Source organism: Bombyx mori, chromosome 12, assembly GCF_030269925.1.
Source record: "Bombyx mori chromosome 12, ASM3026992v2".
NCBI lineage: Eukaryota > Metazoa > Arthropoda > Insecta > Lepidoptera > Bombycidae > Bombyx > Bombyx mori.
This window is the reverse complement of record NC_085118.1, coordinates 17,304,871-17,324,872: the sequence shown is the minus strand read 5'-3', so window position 1 is coordinate 17,324,872 and position 20,002 is coordinate 17,304,871. Positions and strand designations below refer to the sequence as shown.

The following is a 20,002-nucleotide window of genomic DNA, read 5'->3' as shown; positions in this document are numbered from 1 at the left end:
ATTTGAATCAGTTTTTCATTATCTTAATTTTGTGAATAAAGACGGAAGATTAAGTGTTTGATCTGAAATAGCAATTTGTAATCCAGTAGCAAAATCAGAAGCACTCCTCTACATAAATGGAAAATTAGATATCATTTAGGAAATGTTCTGATCGAAAATAAACAAAATGATTATTTATTTTTAGAGGTGTAATGTAAATAAGACAGCACAATGTTTACAATAAAAAATTTATTGATATCAATATTTATAATTCAGAACAAATCAAACTTAGCCAAAGTTGACTTCGTTCTTGCCGTTCTTCTAATCTATATTTAATTCGTACAATAAACACAACTCCTTTGTACTCCCTACTCACGCACATCCCTCCCTCTTAACAATGAAGTGTTGCTCGATCGGCGGGACGAGCCAGAGTCGTGATCCTCGACGCACTCAGAGTAGTGTGCAGCCTCTGTGTCGCGCCCGTGGACTGCAGCTAACACGAAGCTTTATCGTGCCCCAGAGATGCGCGTCAGACGTGACTTACAAAAACTAAGATTACAATCTAAAAATTTAAAAATAATATACAAAAATGCCTAAAAATTAAAAACATAATTTCATCGGTCAACGGCGCAGATTTCATTGCAGTTCTAGTAGTTTTCGAAAAAAATTGCGTACGTGATTTAACTTCGACGACCTCGGTGAACCAACAATCCGCAGTTAGCTCATCCCTACAATCATACTATTTCAAACAGATCAAAATGAGTCTATAAAATAGAATTGAATGCAAACGTCAGTCCGTCGACAGGGCGGCACACTGTGGCCCGCAGCAACATGCGGTTTGATACTCTGCGCCGGACTCATCCAGCAGTCGCACTGCAGCGTCCGCGTACATTCTCACGACATCCGAGCGAATCACGTGGGTGAGGGGACGGCCTGCAGTCTCGCACTAGTACCGTCCCCCACAGAACGCATGGGCTGTGCCGACAATAGTCGACATATTCACCGGTGCGGTTCCACAGTCCGGCGTGCTGAACAAACGGTCAACATATTCATGCAGAGCATCGATCTTCGCCCGATGACGACTCGGGGAAGAGTATTGCACAAATATCCGGTCGTTAATGCCGGGTGCTCGTCCACGGGCCTGCCTCTCCTGACCGTCGGAGTGGGGCCCCGGATCCACTGGGAGGTCATCCCGAGTGAGTGTGAGGGTAGACGACATATTCAGTACGTGCACAGTTAAGCTGGCACTGACGTCACCACTCTGGTCCGCGCCCTGACGGAACAACAGCAGACGACGGACCCTGGGGGGCGAGTCCAGAACAGTCTGGGACCGTTTTATGCTCTTCCCTATAAAATTTTTACTTATTGAAACTATTTTATTACATAAGACTATTTTCATCTCGAGTCCAAAAAGTTTAGTAGGACGTGTACAAACACGTGAAATACATTCCATAAAATGCGATGAGTACACGTCGCGTAGTCGCTATTTATAATTTTGACGTTACATTTTATTTCACCGAATGTTTAACGCGATAGTTACTTTCAAACACACGAAGATACACAATTCGCTGTCATTAAAGGCAATTTTATTTCCCTTCCCGCGCTTTTGAAAGATACAGCACATGAGGACATTCACAGTAACAACTGTCATGAGCCAAACAAACAATATTTTAATAAAACTAAACTAGCTCCGATTTAATGAAATATTGAACAGTCGTTCTGAACAGTTACAATGAGGTTCCACGAGCGGCGGGGGTCGCGGGCCGGACCCTCGGTCGACTCGAAAGTACAAACAACTCACCGAGATTCAGCGCTCGATAAGATAAGACACAAGCGGTCATCTTTACAAAATATCTTTAAACTCTGTCCGTAATATTAGAAGTCTTAATTTAAGTTAGTCGAGACTTAAATAAGATACTCTATGGTCCGCGGCTTCGTGGCGGTCGCGGGCGGCGCTCGGGGACATCTGCAACGAACGGAAGATGATTAGAGAAAACGATTCGCAAGGAGTAGTCGAGGAGGCGGGGGGGCACGGCGCCGCGCGTGTGTACGTACGGAGGGTACTAGCAGCGATGCGAGCGCGGGCCCCAGAGCCGCAGCGAGTAGTCGAGGAGGCGGGGGGGCACGGCGCCGCGCGTGTGTACGTACGGAGGGTACTAGCAGCGATGCGAGCGCGGGCCCCAGAGCCGCAGCGAGTAGTCGAGGAGGCGGGGGGGCACGGCGCCGCGCGTGTGTACGTACGGAGGGTACTAGCAGCGATGCGAGCGCGGGCCCCAGAGCCGCAGCGAGTAGTCGAGGGGGCGGGGGGGCACGGCGCCGCGCGTGTGTACGTACGGAGGGTACTAGCAGCGATGCGAGCGCGGGTCCCAGAGCCGCAGCGAGTAGTCGAGGAGGCGGGGGCGGGGGGCACGGCGCCGCGCGTGTGTACGTACGGAGGGTACTAGCAGCGATGCGAGCGCGGGCCCCAGAGCCGCAGCGAGTAGTCGAGGAGGCGGGGGGGCACGGCGCCGCGCGTGTGTACGTACGGAGGGTACTAGCAGCGATGCGAGCGCGGGCCCCAGAGCCGCAGCGAGTAGTCGAGGAGGCGGGGGGGCACGGCGCCGCGCGTGTGTACGTACGGAGGGTACTAGCAGCGATGCGAGCGCGGGCCCCAGAGCCGCAGCGAGTAGTCGAGGAGGCGGGGGCGGGGGGCACGGCGCCGCGCGTGTGTACGTACGGAGGGTACTAGCAGCGATGCGAGCGCGGGCCCCAGAGCCGCAGCGAGTAGTCGAGGGGGCGGGGGGGCACGGCGCCGCGCGTGTGTACGTACGGAGGGTACTAGCAGCGATGCGAGCGCGGGCCCCAGAGCCGCAGCGAGTAGTCGAGGGGGCGGGGGGGCACGGCGCCGCGCGTGTGTACGTACGGAGGGTACTAGCAGCGATGCGAGCGCGGGCCCCAGAGCCGCAGCGAGTAGTCGAGGAGGCGGGGGGGCACGGCGCCGCGCGTGTTTACGTACGGAGGGTACTAGCAGCGATGCGAGCGCGGGCCCCAGAGCCGCAGCGAGTAGTCGAGGGGGCGGGGGGGCACGGCGCCGCGCGTGTGTACGTACGGAGGGTACTAGCAGCGATGCGAGCGCGGGCCCCAGAGCCGCAGCGAGTAGTCGAGGAGGCGGGGGGGGCACGGCGCCGCGCGTGTGTACGTACGGAGGGTACTAGCAGCGATGCGAGCGCGGGCCCCAGAGCCGCAGCGAGTAGTCGAGGAGGCGGGGGGGCACGGCGCCGCGCGTGTGTACGTACGGAGGGTACTAGCAGCGATGCGAGCGCGGGCCCCAGAGCCGCAGCGAGTAGTCGAGGAGGCGGGGGGGCACGGCGCCGCGCGTGTGTACGTACGGAGGGTACTAGCAGCGATGCGAGCGCGGGCCCCAGAGCCGCAGCGAGTAGTCGAGGGGGCGGGGGGGCACGGCGCCGCGCGTGTGTACGTACGGAGGGTACTAGCAGCGATGCGAGCGCGGGCCCCAGAGCCGCAGCGAGTAGTCGAGGAGGCGGGGGGGCACGGCGCCGCGCGTGTGTACGTACGGAGGGTACTAGCAGCGATGCGAGCGCGGGCCCCAGAGCCGCAGCGAGTAGTCGAGGAGGCGGGGGCGGGGGGCACGGCGCCGCGCGTGTGTACGTACGGAGGGTACTAGCAGCGATGCGAGCGCGGGCCCCAGAGCCGCAGCGAGTAGTCGAGGGGGCGGGGGGGCACGGCGCCGCGCGTGTGTACGTACGGAGGGTACTAGCAGCGATGCGAGCGCGGGCCCCAGAGCCGCAGCGAGTAGTCGAGGAGGCGGGGGGGCACGGCGCCGCGCGTGTGTACGTACGGAGGGTACTAGCAGCGATGCGAGCGCGGGCCCCAGAGCCGCAGCGAGTAGTCGAGGGGGCGGGGGGGCACGGCGCCGCGCGTGTGTACGTACGGAGGGTACTAGCAGCGATGCGAGCGCGGGCCCCAGAGCCGCAGCGAGTAGTCGAGGGGGCGGGGGGGCACGGCGCCGCGCGTGTGTACGTACGGAGGGTACTAGCAGCGATGCGAGCGCGGGCCCCAGAGCCGCAGCGAGTAGTCGAGGAGCCGGGGGGGCACGGCGCCGCGCGTGTGTACGTACGGAGGGTACTAGCAGCGATGCGAGCGCGGGCCCCAGAGCCGCAGCGAGTAGTCGAGGGGGCGGGGGGGCACGGCGCCGCGCGTGTGTACGTACGGAGGGTACTAGCAGCGATGCGAGCGCGGGCCCCAGAGCCGCAGCGAGTAGTCGAGGAGGCGGGGGCGGGGGGCACGGCGCCGCGCGTGTGTACGTACGGAGGGTACTAGCAGCGATGCGAGCGCGGGCCCCAGAGCCGCAGCGAGTAGTCGAGGAGGCGGGGGGGGCACGGCGACGCGCGTGTGTACGTACGGGGGGTACTAGCAGCGATGCGAGCGCGGGCCCCAGAGCCGCAGCGAGTAGTCGAGGAGGCGGGGGCGGGGGGCACGGCGCCGCGCGTGTGTACGTACGGAGGGTACTAGCAGCGATGCGAGCGCGGGCCCCAGAGCCGCAGCGAGTAGTCGAGGAGGCGGGGGCGGGGGGCACGGCGCCGCGCGTGTGTACGTACGGAGGGTACTAGCAGCGATGCGAGCGCGGGCCCCAGAGCCGCAGCGAGTAGTCGAGGAGGCGGGGGCGGGGAGCACGGCGCCGCGCGTGTGTACGTACGGAGGGTACTAGCAGCGATGCGAGCGCGGGCCCCAGAGCCGCAGCGAGTAGTCGAGGAGGCGGGGGCGGGGAGCACGGCGCCGCGCGTGTGTACGTACGGAGGGTACTAGCAGCGATGCGAGCGCGGGCCCCAGAGCCGCAGCGAGTAGTCGAGGAGGCGGGGGGGCACGGCGCCGCGCGTGTGTACGTACGGAGGGTACTAGCAGCGATGCGAGCGCGGGCCCCAGAGCCGCAGCGAGTAGTCGAGGGGGCGGGGGGGCACGGCGCCGCGCGTGTGTACGTACGGAGGGTACTAGCAGCGATGCGAGCGCGGGCCCCAGAGCCGCAGCGAGTAGTCGAGGGGGCGGGGGGGCACGGCGCCGCGCGTGTGTACGTACGGAGGGTACTAGCAGCGATGCGAGCGCGGGCCCCAGAGCCGCAGCGAGTAGTCGAGGAGCCGGGGGGGCACGGCGCCGCGCGTGTGTACGTACGGAGGGTACTAGCAGCGATGCGAGCGCGGGCCCCAGAGCCGCAGCGAGTAGTCGAGGAGGCGGGGGGGCACGGCGCCGCGCGTGTGTACGTACGGAGGGTACTAGCAGCGATGCGAGCGCGGGCCCCAGAGCCGCAGCGAGGAGGCGGGGGCGGGGGGCACGGCGCCGCGCGTGTGTACGTACGGAGGGTACTAGCAGCGATGCGAGCGCGGGCCCCAGAGCCGCAGCGAGTAGTCGAGGGGGCGGGGGGGCACGGCGCCGCGCGTGTGTACGTACGGAGGGTACTAGCAGCGATGCGAGCGCGGGCCCCAGAGCCGCAGCGAGTAGTCGAGGAGGCGGGGGCGGGGGGCACGGCGCCGCGCGTGTGTACGTACGGAGGGTACTAGCAGCGATGCGAGCGCGGGCCCCAGAGCCGCAGCGAGTAGTCGGCGGGGGGGGCACGGCGCCGCGCGTGTGTACGTACGGAGGGTACTAGCAGCGATGCGAGCGCGGGCCCCAGAGCCGCAGCGAGTAGTCGAGGAGGCGGGGGCGGGGGGCACGGCGCCGCGCGTGTGTACGTACGGAGGGTACTAGCAGCGATGCGAGCGCGGGCCCCAGAGCCGCAGCGAGTAGTCGAGGAGGCGGGGGCGGGGGGCACGGCGCCGCGCGTGTGTACGTACGGAGGGTACTAGCAGCGATGCGAGCGCGGGCCCCAGAGCCGCAGCGAGTAGTCGAGGAGGCGGGGGCGGGGAGCACGGCGCCGCGCGTGTGTACGTACGGAGGGTACTAGCAGCGATGCGAGCGCGGGCCCCAGAGCCGCAGCGAGTAGTCGAGGAGGCGGGGGCGGGGAGGCACGGCGCCGCGCGTGTGTACGTACGGAGGGTACTAGCAGCGATGCGAGCGCGGGCCCCAGAGCCGCAGCGAGTAGTCGAGGAGGCGGGGGCGGGGGCACGGCGCCGCGCGTGTGTACGTACGGAGGGTACTAGCAGCGATGCGAGCGCGGGCCCCAGAGCCGCAGCGAGTAGTCGAGGAGGCGGGGGCGGGGCACGGCGCCGCGCGTGTGTACGTACGGAGGGTACTAGCAGCGATGCGAGCGCGGGCCCCAGAGCCGCAGCGAGTAGTCGAGGAGGCGGGGCGGGGGGCACGGCGCCGCGCGTGTGTACGTACGGAGGGTACTAGCAGCGATGCGAGCGCGGGCCCCAGAGCCGCAGCGAGTAGTCGAGGAGGCGGGGGCGGGGGGCACGGCGCCGCGCGTGTGTACGTACGGAGGGTACTAGCAGCGATGCGAGCGCGGGCCCCAGAGCCGCAGCGAGTAGTCGAGGAGGCGGGGGCGGGGGGGCACGGCGCCGCGCGTGTGTACGTACGGAGGGTACTAGCAGCGATGCGAGCGCGGGCCCCAGAGCCGCAGCGAGTAGTCGAGGAGGCGGGGGCGGGGGGCACGGCGCCGCGCGTGTGTACGTACGGAGGGTACTAGCAGCGATGCGAGCGCGGGCCCCAGAGCCGCAGCGAGTAGTCGAGGAGGCGGGGGCGGGGGGCACGGCGCCGCGCGTGTGTACGTACGGAGGGTACTAGCAGCGATGCGAGCGCGGGCCCCAGAGCCGCAGCGAGTAGTCGAGGAGGCGGGGGGGGGCACGGCGCCGCGCGTGTGTACGTACGGAGGGTACTAGCAGCGATGCGAGCGCGGGCCCCAGAGCCGCAGCGAGTAGTCGAGGGGGCGGGGGGGGCACGGCGCCGCGCGTGTGTACGTACGGAGGGTACTAGCAGCGATGCGAGCGCGGGCCCCAGAGCCGCAGCGAGTAGTCGAGGAGGCGGGGGGGCACGGCGCCGCGCGTGTGTACGTACGGAGGGTACTAGCAGCGATGCGAGCGTGGGCCCCAGAGCCGCAGCGAGTAGTCGAGGAGGCGGGGGGGCACGGCGCCGCGCGTGTGTACGTACGGAGGGTACTAGCAGCGATGCGAGCGCGGGCCCCAGAGCCGCAGCGAGTAGTCGAGGAGGCGGGGGGGCACGGCGCCGCGCGTGTGTACGTACGGAGGGTACTAGCAGCGATGCGAGCGCGGGCCCCAGAGCCGCAGCGAGTAGTCGAGGGGGCGGGGGGGCACGGCGCCGCGCGTGTGTACGTACGGAGGGTACTAGCAGCGATGCGAGCGCGGGCCCCAGAGCCGCAGCGAGTAGTCGAGGAGGCGGGGGGGCACGGCGCCGCGCGTGTGTACGTACGGAGGGTACTAGCAGCGATGCGAGCGCGGGCCCCAGAGCCGCAGCGAGTAGTCGAGGAGGCGGGGGCGGGGGGCACGGCGCCGCGCGTGTGTACGTACGGAGGGTACTAGCAGCGATGCGAGCGCGGGCCCCAGAGCCGCAGCGAGTAGTCGAGGGGGCGGGGGGGCACGGCGCCGCGCGTGTGTACGTACGGAGGGTACTAGCAGCGATGCGAGCGCGGGCCCCAGAGCCGCAGCGAGTAGTCGAGGAGGCGGGGGGCACGGCGCCGCGCGTGTGTACGTACGGAGGGTACTAGCAGCGATGCGAGCGCGGGCCCCAGAGCCGCAGCGAGTAGTCGAGGGGGCGGGGGGGCACGGCGCCGCGCGTGTGTACGTACGGAGGGTACTAGCAGCGATGCGAGCGCGGGCCCCAGAGCCGCAGCGAGTAGTCGAGGGGGCGGGGGGGCACGGCGCCGCGCGTGTGTACGTACGGAGGGTACTAGCAGCGATGCGAGCGCGGGCCCCAGAGCCGCAGCGAGTAGTCGAGGAGCCGGGGGGGCACGGCGCCGCGCGTGTGTACGTACGGAGGGTACTAGCAGCGATGCGAGCGCGGGCCCCAGAGCCGCAGCGAGTAGTCGAGGGGGCGGGGGGGCACGGCGCCGCGCGTGTGTACGTACGGAGGGTACTAGCAGCGATGCGAGCGCGGGCCCCAGAGCCGCAGCGAGTAGTCGAGGAGGCGGGGGCGGGGGGCACGGCGCCGCGCGTGTATACGTACGGAGGGTACTAGCAGCGATGCGAGCGCGGGCCCCAGAGCCGCAGCGAGTAGTCGAGGAGGCGGGGGGGGCACGGCGACGCGCGTGTGTACGTACGGGGGGTACTAGCAGCGATGCGAGCGCGGGCCCCAGAGCCGCAGCGAGTAGTCGAGGAGGCGGGGGCGGGGGGCACGGCGCCGCGCGTGTGTACGTACGGAGGGTACTAGCAGCGATGCGAGCGCGGGCCCCAGAGCCGCAGCGAGTAGTCGAGGAGGCGGGGGCGGGGGGCACGGCGCCGCGCGTGTGTACGTACGGAGGGTACTAGCAGCGATGCGAGCGCGGGCCCCAGAGCCGCAGCGAGTAGTCGAGGAGGCGGGGGCGGGGAGCACGGCGCCGCGCGTGTGTACGTACGGAGGGTACTAGCAGCGATGCGAGCGCGGGCCCCAGAGCCGCAGCGAGTAGTCGAGGAGGCGGGGGCGGGGAGCACGGCGCCGCGCGTGTGTACGTACGGAGGGTACTAGCAGCGATGCGAGCGCGGGCCCCAGAGCCGCAGCGAGTAGTCGAGGAGGCGGGGGGGCACGGCGCCGCGCGTGTGTACGTACGGAGGGTACTAGCAGCGATGCGAGCGCGGGCCCCAGAGCCGCAGCGAGTAGTCGAGGGGGCGGGGGGGCACGGCGCCGCGCGTGTGTACGTACGGAGGGTACTAGCAGCGATGCGAGCGCGGGCCCCAGAGCCGCAGCGAGTAGTCGAGGGGGCGGGGGGGCACGGCGCCGCGCGTGTGTACGTACGGAGGGTACTAGCAGCGATGCGAGCGCGGGCCCCAGAGCCGCAGCGAGTAGTCGAGGAGCCGGGGGGGCACGGCGCCGCGCGTGTGTACGTACGGAGGGTACTAGCAGCGATGCGAGCGCGGGCCCCAGAGCCGCAGCGAGTAGTCGAGGAGGCGGGGGGGCACGGCGCCGCGCGTGTGTACGTACGGAGGGTACTAGCAGCGATGCGAGCGCGGGCCCCAGAGCCGCAGCGAGGAGGCGGGGGCGGGGGGCACGGCGCCGCGCGTGTGTACGTACGGAGGGTACTAGCAGCGATGCGAGCGCGGGCCCCAGAGCCGCAGCGAGTAGTCGAGGGGGCGGGGGGGCACGGCGCCGCGCGTGTGTACGTACGGAGGGTACTAGCAGCGATGCGAGCGCGGGCCCCAGAGCCGCAGCGAGTAGTCGAGGAGGCGGGGGCGGGGGGCACGGCGCCGCGCGTGTGTACGTACGGAGGGTACTAGCAGCGATGCGAGCGCGGGCCCCAGAGCCGCAGCGAGTAGTCGAGGAGGCGGGGGGGGCACGGCGCCGCGCGTGTGTACGTACGGAGGGTACTAGCAGCGATGCGAGCGCGGGCCCCAGAGCCGCAGCGAGTAGTCGAGGAGGCGGGGGCGGGGGGCACGGCGCCGCGCGTGTGTACGTACGGAGGGTACTAGCAGCGATGCGAGCGCGGGCCCCAGAGCCGCAGCGAGTAGTCGAGGAGGCGGGGGCGGGGGGCACGGCGCCGCGCGTGTGTACGTACGGAGGGTACTAGCAGCGATGCGAGCGCGGGCCCCAGAGCCGCAGCGAGTAGTCGAGGAGGCGGGGGCGGGGAGCACGGCGCCGCGCGTGTGTACGTACGGAGGGTACTAGCAGCGATGCGAGCGCGGGCCCCAGAGCCGCAGCGAGTAGTCGAGGAGGCGGGGGCGGGGAGCACGGCGCCGCGCGTGTGTACGTACGGAGGGTACTAGCAGCGATGCGAGCGCGGGCCCCAGAGCCGCAGCGAGTAGTCGAGGAGGCGGGGGCGGGGAGCACGGCGCCGCGCGTGTGTACGTACGGAGGGTACTAGCAGCGATGCGAGCGCGGGCCCCAGAGCCGCAGCGAGTAGTCGAGGAGGCGGGGGGGCACGGCGCCGCGCGTGTGTACGTACGGAGGGTACTAGCAGCGATGCGAGCGCGGGCCCCAGAGCCGCAGCGAGTAGTCGAGGAGGCGGGGGGCACGGCGCCGCGCGTGTGTACGTACGGAGGGTACTAGCAGCGATGCGAGCGCGGGCCCCAGAGCCGCAGCGAGTAGTCGAGGAGGCGGGGGCGGGGGGCACGGCGCCGCGCGTGTGTACGTACGGAGGGTACTAGCAGCGATGCGAGCGCGGGCCCCAGAGCCGCAGCGAGTAGTCGAGGAGGCGGGGGCGGGGAGCACGGCGCCGCGCGTGTGTACGTACGGAGGGTACTAGCAGCGATGCGAGCGCGGGCCCCAGAGCCGCAGCGAGTAGTCGAGGAGGCGGGGGCGGGGGGGCACGGCGCCGCGCGTGTGTACGTACGGAGGGTACTAGCAGCGATGCGAGCGCGGGCCCCAGAGCCGCAGCGAGTAGTCGAGGAGGCGGGGGCGGGGGGCACGGCGCCGCGCGTGTGTACGTACGGAGGGTACTAGCAGCGATGCGAGCGCGGGCCCCAGAGCCGCAGCGAGTAGTCGAGGAGGCGGGGGCGGGGAGCACGGCGCCGCGCGTGTGTACGTACGGAGGGTACTAGCAGCGATGCGAGCGCGGGCCCCAGAGCCGCAGCGAGTAGTCGAGGAGGCGGGGGGGCACGGCGCCGCGCGTGTGTACGTACGGAGGGTACTAGCAGCGATGCGAGCGCGGGCCCCAGAGCCGCAGCGAGTAGTCGAGGAGGCGGGGGGCACGGCGCCGCGCGTGTGTACGTACGGAGGGTACTAGCAGCGATGCGAGCGCGGGCCCCAGAGCCGCAGCGAGTAGTCGAGGAGGCGGGGGCGGGGGGCACGGCGCCGCGCGTGTGTACGTACGGAGGGTACTAGCAGCGATGCGAGCGCGGGCCCCAGAGCCGCAGCGAGTAGTCGAGGAGGCGGGGGCGGGGGGCACGGCGCCGCGCGTGTGTACGTACGGAGGGTACTAGCAGCGATGCGAGCGCGGGCCCCAGAGCCGCAGCGAGTAGTCGTCGGAGACGGAGACCAGCACGTCGTGGTGCACCGGGTTCCACGACACCGCGTTGACGCACCGCGTGTGCCCCGACACCACCGCCACCGGCTCCTCGCCGTTCATGTGCCAGATGTAAACCTGCAAACCAACATGTTCAAAGTTTAATTATAAGTACACTGTCAATAGTTCGTCAGCTCGGGTCAGCCCCAGAACTCACGGCCGGGACGTTTGTGTTGGTGTCATCTCCGTTAGTAAAGAAACAGCAAAGTATACAGTACCTTGTTATCTTCTGAGCCAGAAGCAATGAAGTCCTGATGAGCACCGCCGAAGCACGCGTGGATGGTGAAGTGGCCCTGACTCAACCCACGGAAACGTCGGACCAGAGCTCGGGCTCCTGTTACAGAGTAGGAGTATTAAGGTACATTTGGCAGTTATGAGCTATAGAGCTTATGTATACCAAATGCAAATTATTAAATAATAATAAAAACATGAGATGCAAATTATTGCTGATCTCGACGGAGCATCGGAGCGGGGCGAGGTCCGCGGCCGCCCCTCGACGAGCGCGGGCTCCAAGCTGATATCATTAACAGGATAGTTGGTGCGAACTCACGTATGTCCCAGAGGTGCACGCCCTGGTTGGCCACGTTCAGCAGCAGCAGGCTGTCCGCTGCGTTCACAGTCATCGCCATCACAGCGTGCTCCTCTTGTATTCTGCAGCAATCACACGGGCTCGTTACTGTCTACGTACGCGCCCCCCCCCTCCCCCGTACGCTCCTGTGCCGTCCCTCCGGTTGCGATGAGAGCGGGCACAGTCGCGGCGCTCCACTAGTGCGCAATGGGGGACGTGGGAATCGTTTCAAGAAACCTGTACTTTTCACACAATGAGCCATAGGCCGAGACATGTACGTGTGAGTGCGTGTGCGCGTGTATGTGCGTGTGTGTGTGTGCGTGCGCGTGTGCGTGCGTGTGTGCGCGTGACGTACAGGTTGCGGTCGGTGAGGTCGGTGAAGTCGTAGAGGCGCACGCGGTGGTGCGTGTCGGCGGCCAGCACGGAGCGCGCGTCCTCGCGGCAGCACAGCGCGTTGACGCGGACCCCGTCCCAGCTGCTCAGCAGTGTGCCCTGCAAACGACTACCTGCTCACGGGACGGTCAGGGGATCACGGCCGCGTCCGGGCGAACGGATCACGCACTATCGGAATTTATCCCTAAGTTTCATCCCTTAAAGGAGAAATGGGGTTTCAAAGTTGGAAACATGTTATTGAAGTGAAACTTCTTTAGGCGCGTTGAGACTAAAATTTAACTCACGACAGATTCGTTACGGCTAGAGAGAAAAGATACAATTTAGGAAGAGCGAGAGTAAGAAAATAGACAGCGTCTCGGGAACCATTCGACCAGGGAGAGAGGGAGAAAGCGAGCTAAATCGTTTCTCTTATACACATCCTGTTTACGGGCGTCGGCCAATAGATGGCTTGTTATTATTTTCTTATGTTTATTTTCTACGAAGGATTTAAAAAAAAATTATGTATTATTTAAAATATATATAAACGGGGAGGAGGTCGTTTCTCTGATACACAGCATTCTTCATTAAAAGGGAAATTTGATTCAAGGATGAAAAGTGAAGAAAACCATAATACTACACGCGGCAAAAGAAGTTTCACTTGTTCCACAACAGTTCACAAAGTTACGCGCGCACTATTTTTTTATAAAAATCTGTTCAAAGGTAATTAAACACATATTTCTAAGACAATGAATATAATAATACATCTTAGCTATGAAGTTGCCGTTTTACAGCATTGGCCATTTGTAATGTATGTGTGTATAGCACAAAATACTGTCTAAATTCACATGAATTTTATTTATAAATTGAGTCATTTGTTAACGATTAATGTTTTGTTTGTATGAATAAATCCCGCACGGTCGTAGGTCCGGTATATACGTTTAAATATAAATACATATATAGATAATGAACACCCGGAGAAAGAGCAAACGACCCTCGGCGCAACAGTCAGTAATTACTGCATCATCGAGTCAGTCAGTTTTGTTTTAACTATCTTTGTATCTTTATCGCTAATACGGACACGATAAAAATACACGTACTTATGGAATTCCGTCGCAACAAACGAACGCACGACTCTTTGTCGGTTAGAACGTTAACTTTCTGTGTAGTAAACGGCAAATTCATAGGTAAAGATTAAATATGAGTAGTTGGAGGGCTCGACGTACGTCGAGGGCGCAGTGGTAGAACTGTCCGCGGGCGCCGCCGCACACGAACTTGTCGCCGGCGCGGTGCCACGCCGCCGCCGTCAGCGAGTCCTCCTGCGAGTGCGTCATCTTCAGGTGCAGCAGCTCCGTCTCCATGTTCCATATCCACAGGTCGGGGCAGTCCTCGGGGCCCGCGGCGATCAGGTACCGCCCGTCGGGGCTCCACGCCAGGAACGACACGCCGTAAGTGTGGCCCTCTAGGGACTTCCTGTAATTTACAGTAAACACTACATACATTGGTGTGCTTATTAAGCGTCCTGAATATGTATATATTATTTCCCATGTTCGATTGATGTTCGTTATTAAGCGGTCGGCGATGTATCGCGTTCCGACCCGGCAGGCTGGTTCTGACCCAGCGAGGTATCCCAGAACTCCAGCGGCACCGCCCTCGCGGCCTGGCTGGGCCGCCGTACCGCGGAGGCCGGCGTCGGTGGTCGTAGACTATCGCCTCGACGTCCGTCGTCGGTCGGGCGACCTCGGGGTGGCGCCGCGTGTCTGGTTGTAGTGTTGACCGCGGGAACCCCCCTACTCTGACCGGGTTCTGACCCCGGACGGAGATCAGACGTCGGATGTAAGAGTGCAGGGGAGTCGTTTAGTGGGTGGGCCCTAAAATTTTTTGGGCCCGCGGACTGCTCCCAACACTTTGCAGATCGTCAAGTCCCGCATACCCCGTGCGCCCCCTAGACGCGGGGACCTTGTAAGAGGTTCGGCCCACGGCAAGAAAAATAAAACAGGTTACAGACTGCTGTAACGCCAGACGAACGTGCACGAACCGAACATGGACCCACTCGCATCTGTTGTGATCGTCGAAGAAACTGATCAATGGCGGATCGCGGCGCGCACGGCTTCATCACTATGGGACTTGTGTCGCATTGCAGGACGCATGGCGACAGTGTGGACAGCAAATTGTTTCATTGCAGTTACACTTCGGACATTCTGTACCCGCCTTTACATAACATAATATGATATGTCCACTCTATTGATTTGATTCAATAGCTAGGTATATATGAATAATTAATATTATATTTAGGTTGTATTTGGTTAAGACAGACCTCATGTGGCGCACATGGATCTCACGCGTGTTGCCGGCGGGCCCCGGGCACCCCACCCCTCTGGCATCTCTAATACTCACCATTAAGTGAACCACATGCTCGTCTACCCTCGAACACAATAAAACAAAAATCTCGTCAGATTAGATCGCAAGTAGCTTCCGTCACCTAAAGGAGAGTCGTTTAGCCTCGGGGTCGAAGTCCCATATGATGACCGTGTTGTCCTTGGAGCCGGTCGCCAGCTTCAGGCCGTCCGGGGACCATTTGCAGTACCACACCTCGTCGCAGTGCTCGTTCAGTACCTGGAACGTGAACAAATAGCTGTAGGACGCGAGCTGCACTTGTCTGGTTGACTTACGTGCGTGTACAACGTCTCATCAGTATCTTCTGGTAGCTTCCCTAGCGCCACGACGATATGAACATGTTATTGACAAGCTGTCGGTGGTCAGGCGCCGACCCTCCACTTGGGCGGGCATGAGGCCGGCATGAGTTCCGGGCCGCGGAGGCGCCGTACCTGCAGGGAGTGTATGGGGAAGGCGTCGGGCGAGCAGTGGTGGTCGGCCAGCAGCGTGAAGGGGATGCGCTCGGGGTCGGCGGGCGGGCGCGGCGCGCAGTGGAAGCGGCACCGCTGCGTCTGGTGCTGCGCCGCCTGCGCCAGCAGCGCGCGGAGCCGGCCCGGCGCCATCATCAGCGCGGGGGGCAGCTGCGCCTGCACACCGACCTTACTGCAACCTGCCGCCGCCGCTACTCGGGACGCAATACTAAGTACGCTAAAAAGTACTTTATTGCCCGCCAAAGTAAAATACAAAATTACATAGACCAAAAAGGTAGCATCTGAATACTATAATATATATATTATGTTTGTAGTGGTAGTGGCGGAGGTAGTGAGGGCGGCGACGAGGGGTTGCTCTGTGTTGCCGTCCAATGGCGTTAAACTTTGTAGTTGGCATTTCGACTTTATCGGCTTCGTACCATCGGTACGGGAGGAGTCACGCGCATATTTATAATCAAATGTATAAATTAAGTATAAGCAATGCCGAACTGTGGCTGAGCTTGGCATGTCCATGAGCATAATATGGTTTTACCCACAGACACAGCCCACGGACTTTCTCGCCGGATTTTCTCATTGGGTCGCGTTTCCGATCCGGTGGTAGATTCTGCGAAGCATTGCTCTTGCTAGGGCCAGTGTTAGCAACACTTCCGGTTTGAGCCCCGTGAGCTCACCTACACGTAAGGGTGAAGCTGTAATAGCCTCTCAAGGTTGGGAAAAAAAGAAAAAAAACATAATATCATGAGGCATAAACAACACAAGCTATATATGAGTCGTCTATTATCAAAGGTGGCAATCTGTGCATTTGGACAAAAAAATGTTTTGATATGTCAATACGGATTGATTTGAATATAATCGTCTCGTTCAAAGAATACGGTTCAAAACCTGCATTAAATAAAGGTTAATAGTTAACCTGTTATTTATCTAAGATGTCGTATCGAAGAGTTTTGTGACTGCCAATGGAATACAAAGTCAATAATTCGTTTTTCTGATTTACCAATAATTGTCCAAAAGTCAGATTGCCGGCTTTGATAATAGTCGACTCATATATCGGATATGAGGAAATACTTCACGAAATAAACTTAGTGGAAACAGCTGAATCCTGAAAATATTATGTTATAAAACCTAAGTGATATTTCTTAGATTCAACAATTCACAACTCGCTGCCTGCGCACAGCCAAATGCAACTAAAAACTGGGCGGCAGATAAAGTGCCTTTACTATTCGTTGTTTTGTTGTGTAAGCGCGCACCTGGACCCTGGCCAGCACCGCCTGCCGCGACGCCAGGCCCGTGCCGGCCCAGCGAGCCCGCGCGCGCAGCTCCCCGGCGGACGCGCACATCATGAGCGCCGACAGCCGGTGCACGCGCGCCGTGTCGTGCTGCAGCGGCGTCAGCTCGTTGCGCAGCGAGTGCAGCGCGTCCAGCAGCCGCCCCGCCTCCAGGTGTTCTAGGTACTTCTGTTCCAGGACTAGGAACTTCATTTCCTGTGACGAAACACACGGCGTTCATTAAATTCTTGACACAAGACATTTCTTACAACATTATAACGATTTAGTTTAAACAAAGTATATTTTGTTAATAATAAATTTCAAGCTAAGTACAGTCCGCGCGCGAGCTCCGAGGAATGTTAAGGAATGTTGACGTAATGAGCTAGTGTTGTAATTAGTCGATATTGCGCTATCGATACTAACACATCTTAAGCCTCCGTGCGAGTGTAAATTATAAAACAATTCTATGAGGGTATTATGTACTTCAAATAAATAAATAAGCAATTGATCACGTATGAGTTTAATTTAATGAACTGATACTTATTGGACAAAATGAACGTAAAATATTATTAATTACTATGGCAATCAGATTAATCAGTACTTAAAGAATTTGATGTACTATTGTCACTCTCCTCACGTACTTCAATAATAAATGATTCGACAACATGAGGATGTTAGCATTAAGTCATCATTTTGCCAGTAATGTTCCTCTAAAGTTAAGACATGTTTATTATGCTAATGCTCGCCATTCCTTTTTCGTCAAATTAAATAGCTATTTGTGAAAACAAAAAGACTTATAAGTGTAAATACTATTTACAGTAGAAAACACACCTAAATAACACTGCTATCGCAAAATTAAAAGCAACGAGTCGGTAAGCGCTCTCTGACGGTAAGGTCGACACTAGTACTGGGAGAGTGCGGGATATGAAGCGTGCACCGCGCCCGCCCGCCTCCTCAGAGCTCGCGCTCTGACTGTAGTCAGTAGTAATCAGTATAACTCACTGTGAGGCTATGAGGATCGACGAGCGGCGAGTCCCTGAGCAATTCGTGCAAGGCGCGCAGGTCGTGGTCAGCTTTCACCCAGTCTCCGGCGAGCACATGTTGGCGAAACGTGGCCGCTGCGGGGTGCTCCAAGTGGAGGCCTGACTCCTCCATGAGCAGGGCAGCACTGCGCCTGGACAAACAGACAAACTCACTGTGTATTATTGCAAAATTATCTTCAGAAATAAATTATCTGATGACCTCAATAAGTGAATGTAGGACAAGTCGAGGAGTTCAAACCGTTTCAAGAGGTAGTGCAGTGACGATGAATGAAATACAGCATTATGAAGAAGTTATAACTTGGAAGCATTCCGACGACAGCGAATGATGATCAACTGAGGTTCGCGCACTATCGTGAGACATGATCATGTTTGCGAAACCGAAACACAAACCTACGGAAATAGTTTTGAATATGTTCAAGCTTAATAAATTGTTCCTTTGTGAGATCAAGATGATCGGTGTCAGCATAATCTAATATACGAGACAAGAAATCTTGATCAAGCAGAACTTTCGATATAGTAGGTAAAAAAAATATACAGGACAGAGGCGAACATAATTAAAATCCCATGCTTATTATTCTAATTTTATTATTAAAATTTTTCAATTTTGTTCTGCCTGGTTACATACTAAGGTGTAATTCGTCAACATTTAAATGTGCTAGCTGTAGTCCAAACATTTTTTAATATTTCTTGACAGATATATTTCTTAGAACACAGAAAGTACTAACAATATCTCAAAGTAAGGCAGATGGGTGGCATAATTCTCCATGTAATGTCTCATATCGCAGCCTCAGATAACCACTAAATATCAAGGGGAAGTGAGCTCATTCACTTGGCTAACCAATAAATAAAAGTAACCAATTACCTTATCTTTTCATGACAAGTTACAGACCATTTAGTGTTTGTTTGATGCAGTAACCATGGCCATTATACTACTTGAATAGCACCTTTAGATATATAGATAAACAGATTGATCAGCAGGTAAGATCTAAGTCTCAGATGAAGTTGCAGTTTTCGCAAAGCAAAGAAATTAAACTTTCAAGCATTTTATTGGAATCCTGAATGCATTGAATATTTTTATCATAATGTCTTTATGCTGGTTGTAAAAGGTATCATAAGCATACAGGCAGCATCATCCTGCCTATTTCTGCAACCAATCAATCTAGTAATCATTTGGAAAACTTCTAATTTTTTTACACCCAGTGCAATCTTTCATTCTTACACATGAATATTTTAAGTGTCTAACCATGTATGAGGTATGTTTGATAAAACATCACCACATGTATGATAAGGATATTATTCATTTTAGTAAGAATCAACCACAATTAATGCCTTTTAAAAAATCAAGCAAACTGTGGGTAGCTTGGAGTACATATTTCTATGTACTCTAAGCTTGTTGATTGTTTTTCAAATACCATGATTAAATTAATTACTATCTTTATTTTTAGAAAATTGACTTATTTTTGTTTATACTCATTGCTTTGTTTCAATCTTTTGAATTCTTGACTGCAACATATAGTTGTGGAAACTAACATTTAGCACTGCTATGACAATTTTAATGTCACTTAATAGGATGTCAGTTTTTGAACAGCTCTATTGAATTAGAAATGTTAATGAAATTATTGCAATTGATTTGTTATATTTATTCTAAGGCATTTTAATCTTATGCTAGAACAACAGGTTGATATATTGCTTAGCATTACAAATCTTGTGTCTGATGGCTTATGCAAATCATCTGTCAATATTGAATTGGCCAATGCCAACAATACAAGTTTACAAAGAGGAAAACCTACACAGTATTGTGATACATTTGTTTAGATCTAATTAGAATTGTACAACCAATCAGCATTTCTCTTGGACTGTAATTGATTTTCTTGAAACAGTTAACATTAATTAAGTCATCATCGTCAGCCCAACTGGACATAGGCCTCTCCCAAAGTTCCCCATAATGACTAGTCCTCGCGCAGTCTAATTAAATAATATACTGAAAAATATTTGCAACTGTATTGTAAACACAATAAAAGTAAAGTAGCAAGCACAGGGTGAAGTGGAGACAGCTTGTGAGGGTTCTATGTATTAGTGAGGTACCCTAGGACTACAACAGACAACAAATTCAATGTTTTTTGTTATTAATTGTCAAAGAAAGATGTAAAGTGTTTTGTTAACTTTTTTTTTTCTTGTTGTCTGTTCTATAAAGTTTCTAATACTAATTATGCATATTTCAATGTTTGCAACAGATGCTCCATAAAAAAACCTATTTTTTTTAAAGTTGGTTATTAGTAAATGCAGACAACAAAGAAAGATTCTGTACTTGACCTCTTTAGATCAATTACCACATAAACTACATGTCTAACTCTAGTTTTTGATTTGTGGGCTTGTGCATATAAGATACTCACTCTAGTCCAATGGATATAAGATGCTGTCCAATGAGTCGCACTATCTCCTGGTCAGTCTGTGCCATGGTGCGTGAGGGCACTTCGCCGTTGGTGGCCTCACCGTTAACATGGCGCTGCTGCGCGCCATTGGCGCACGGCTGATGCATGGCCGCGGGCGGAGACAGCCTGCGGGTCCGCTTGCGCGGCGGCCGGTGCCCTGCGCCCTCGTCTCCCGACTCACTGGAGGCCAGGCTGCCCGCGAGTGCGCGCCCCAAGATCACCGGCGCGTCCACCGCATCGGCCAAGACGCTGCCTTCAAGTGACGTCACGCCCTCCACCACCCGCACTCACTCAACCATCTCCTTTTGTTCGACGCTGCAAAATGTCCACTCCGTCTTGTCCTTGCTTTTCGACCTTGCACCTGATTCTAGCTTTACTGTTAATAACGTTATACGACTT

General features: G+C 58.2%; 1 protein-coding gene across 1 annotated transcript; it reads right to left on the bottom strand.

Moving 5' to 3' along the window:
- Positions 1 to 211: 211 nt before the first annotated feature.
- Positions 212 to 19,710, bottom strand: LOC101740005 (WD repeat-containing protein 26). The gene is made up of 11 exons (XM_038014646.2): positions 19,565 to 19,710; positions 17,131 to 17,302; positions 16,111 to 16,344; positions 14,825 to 15,019; positions 14,479 to 14,612; positions 13,223 to 13,469; positions 11,983 to 12,119; positions 11,610 to 11,710; positions 11,278 to 11,393; positions 10,965 to 11,137; positions 212 to 1,945 (listed from the first exon to the last, which is right to left on the bottom strand). Exons 1-10 carry the CDS (start codon positions 19,708 to 19,710, stop codon positions 10,973 to 10,975), a joined length of 1,647 nt encoding a protein of 548 aa, XP_037870574.1. The 3' UTR covers positions 212 to 1,945; positions 10,965 to 10,972.
- Positions 19,711 to 20,002: the final 292 nt, after the last annotated feature.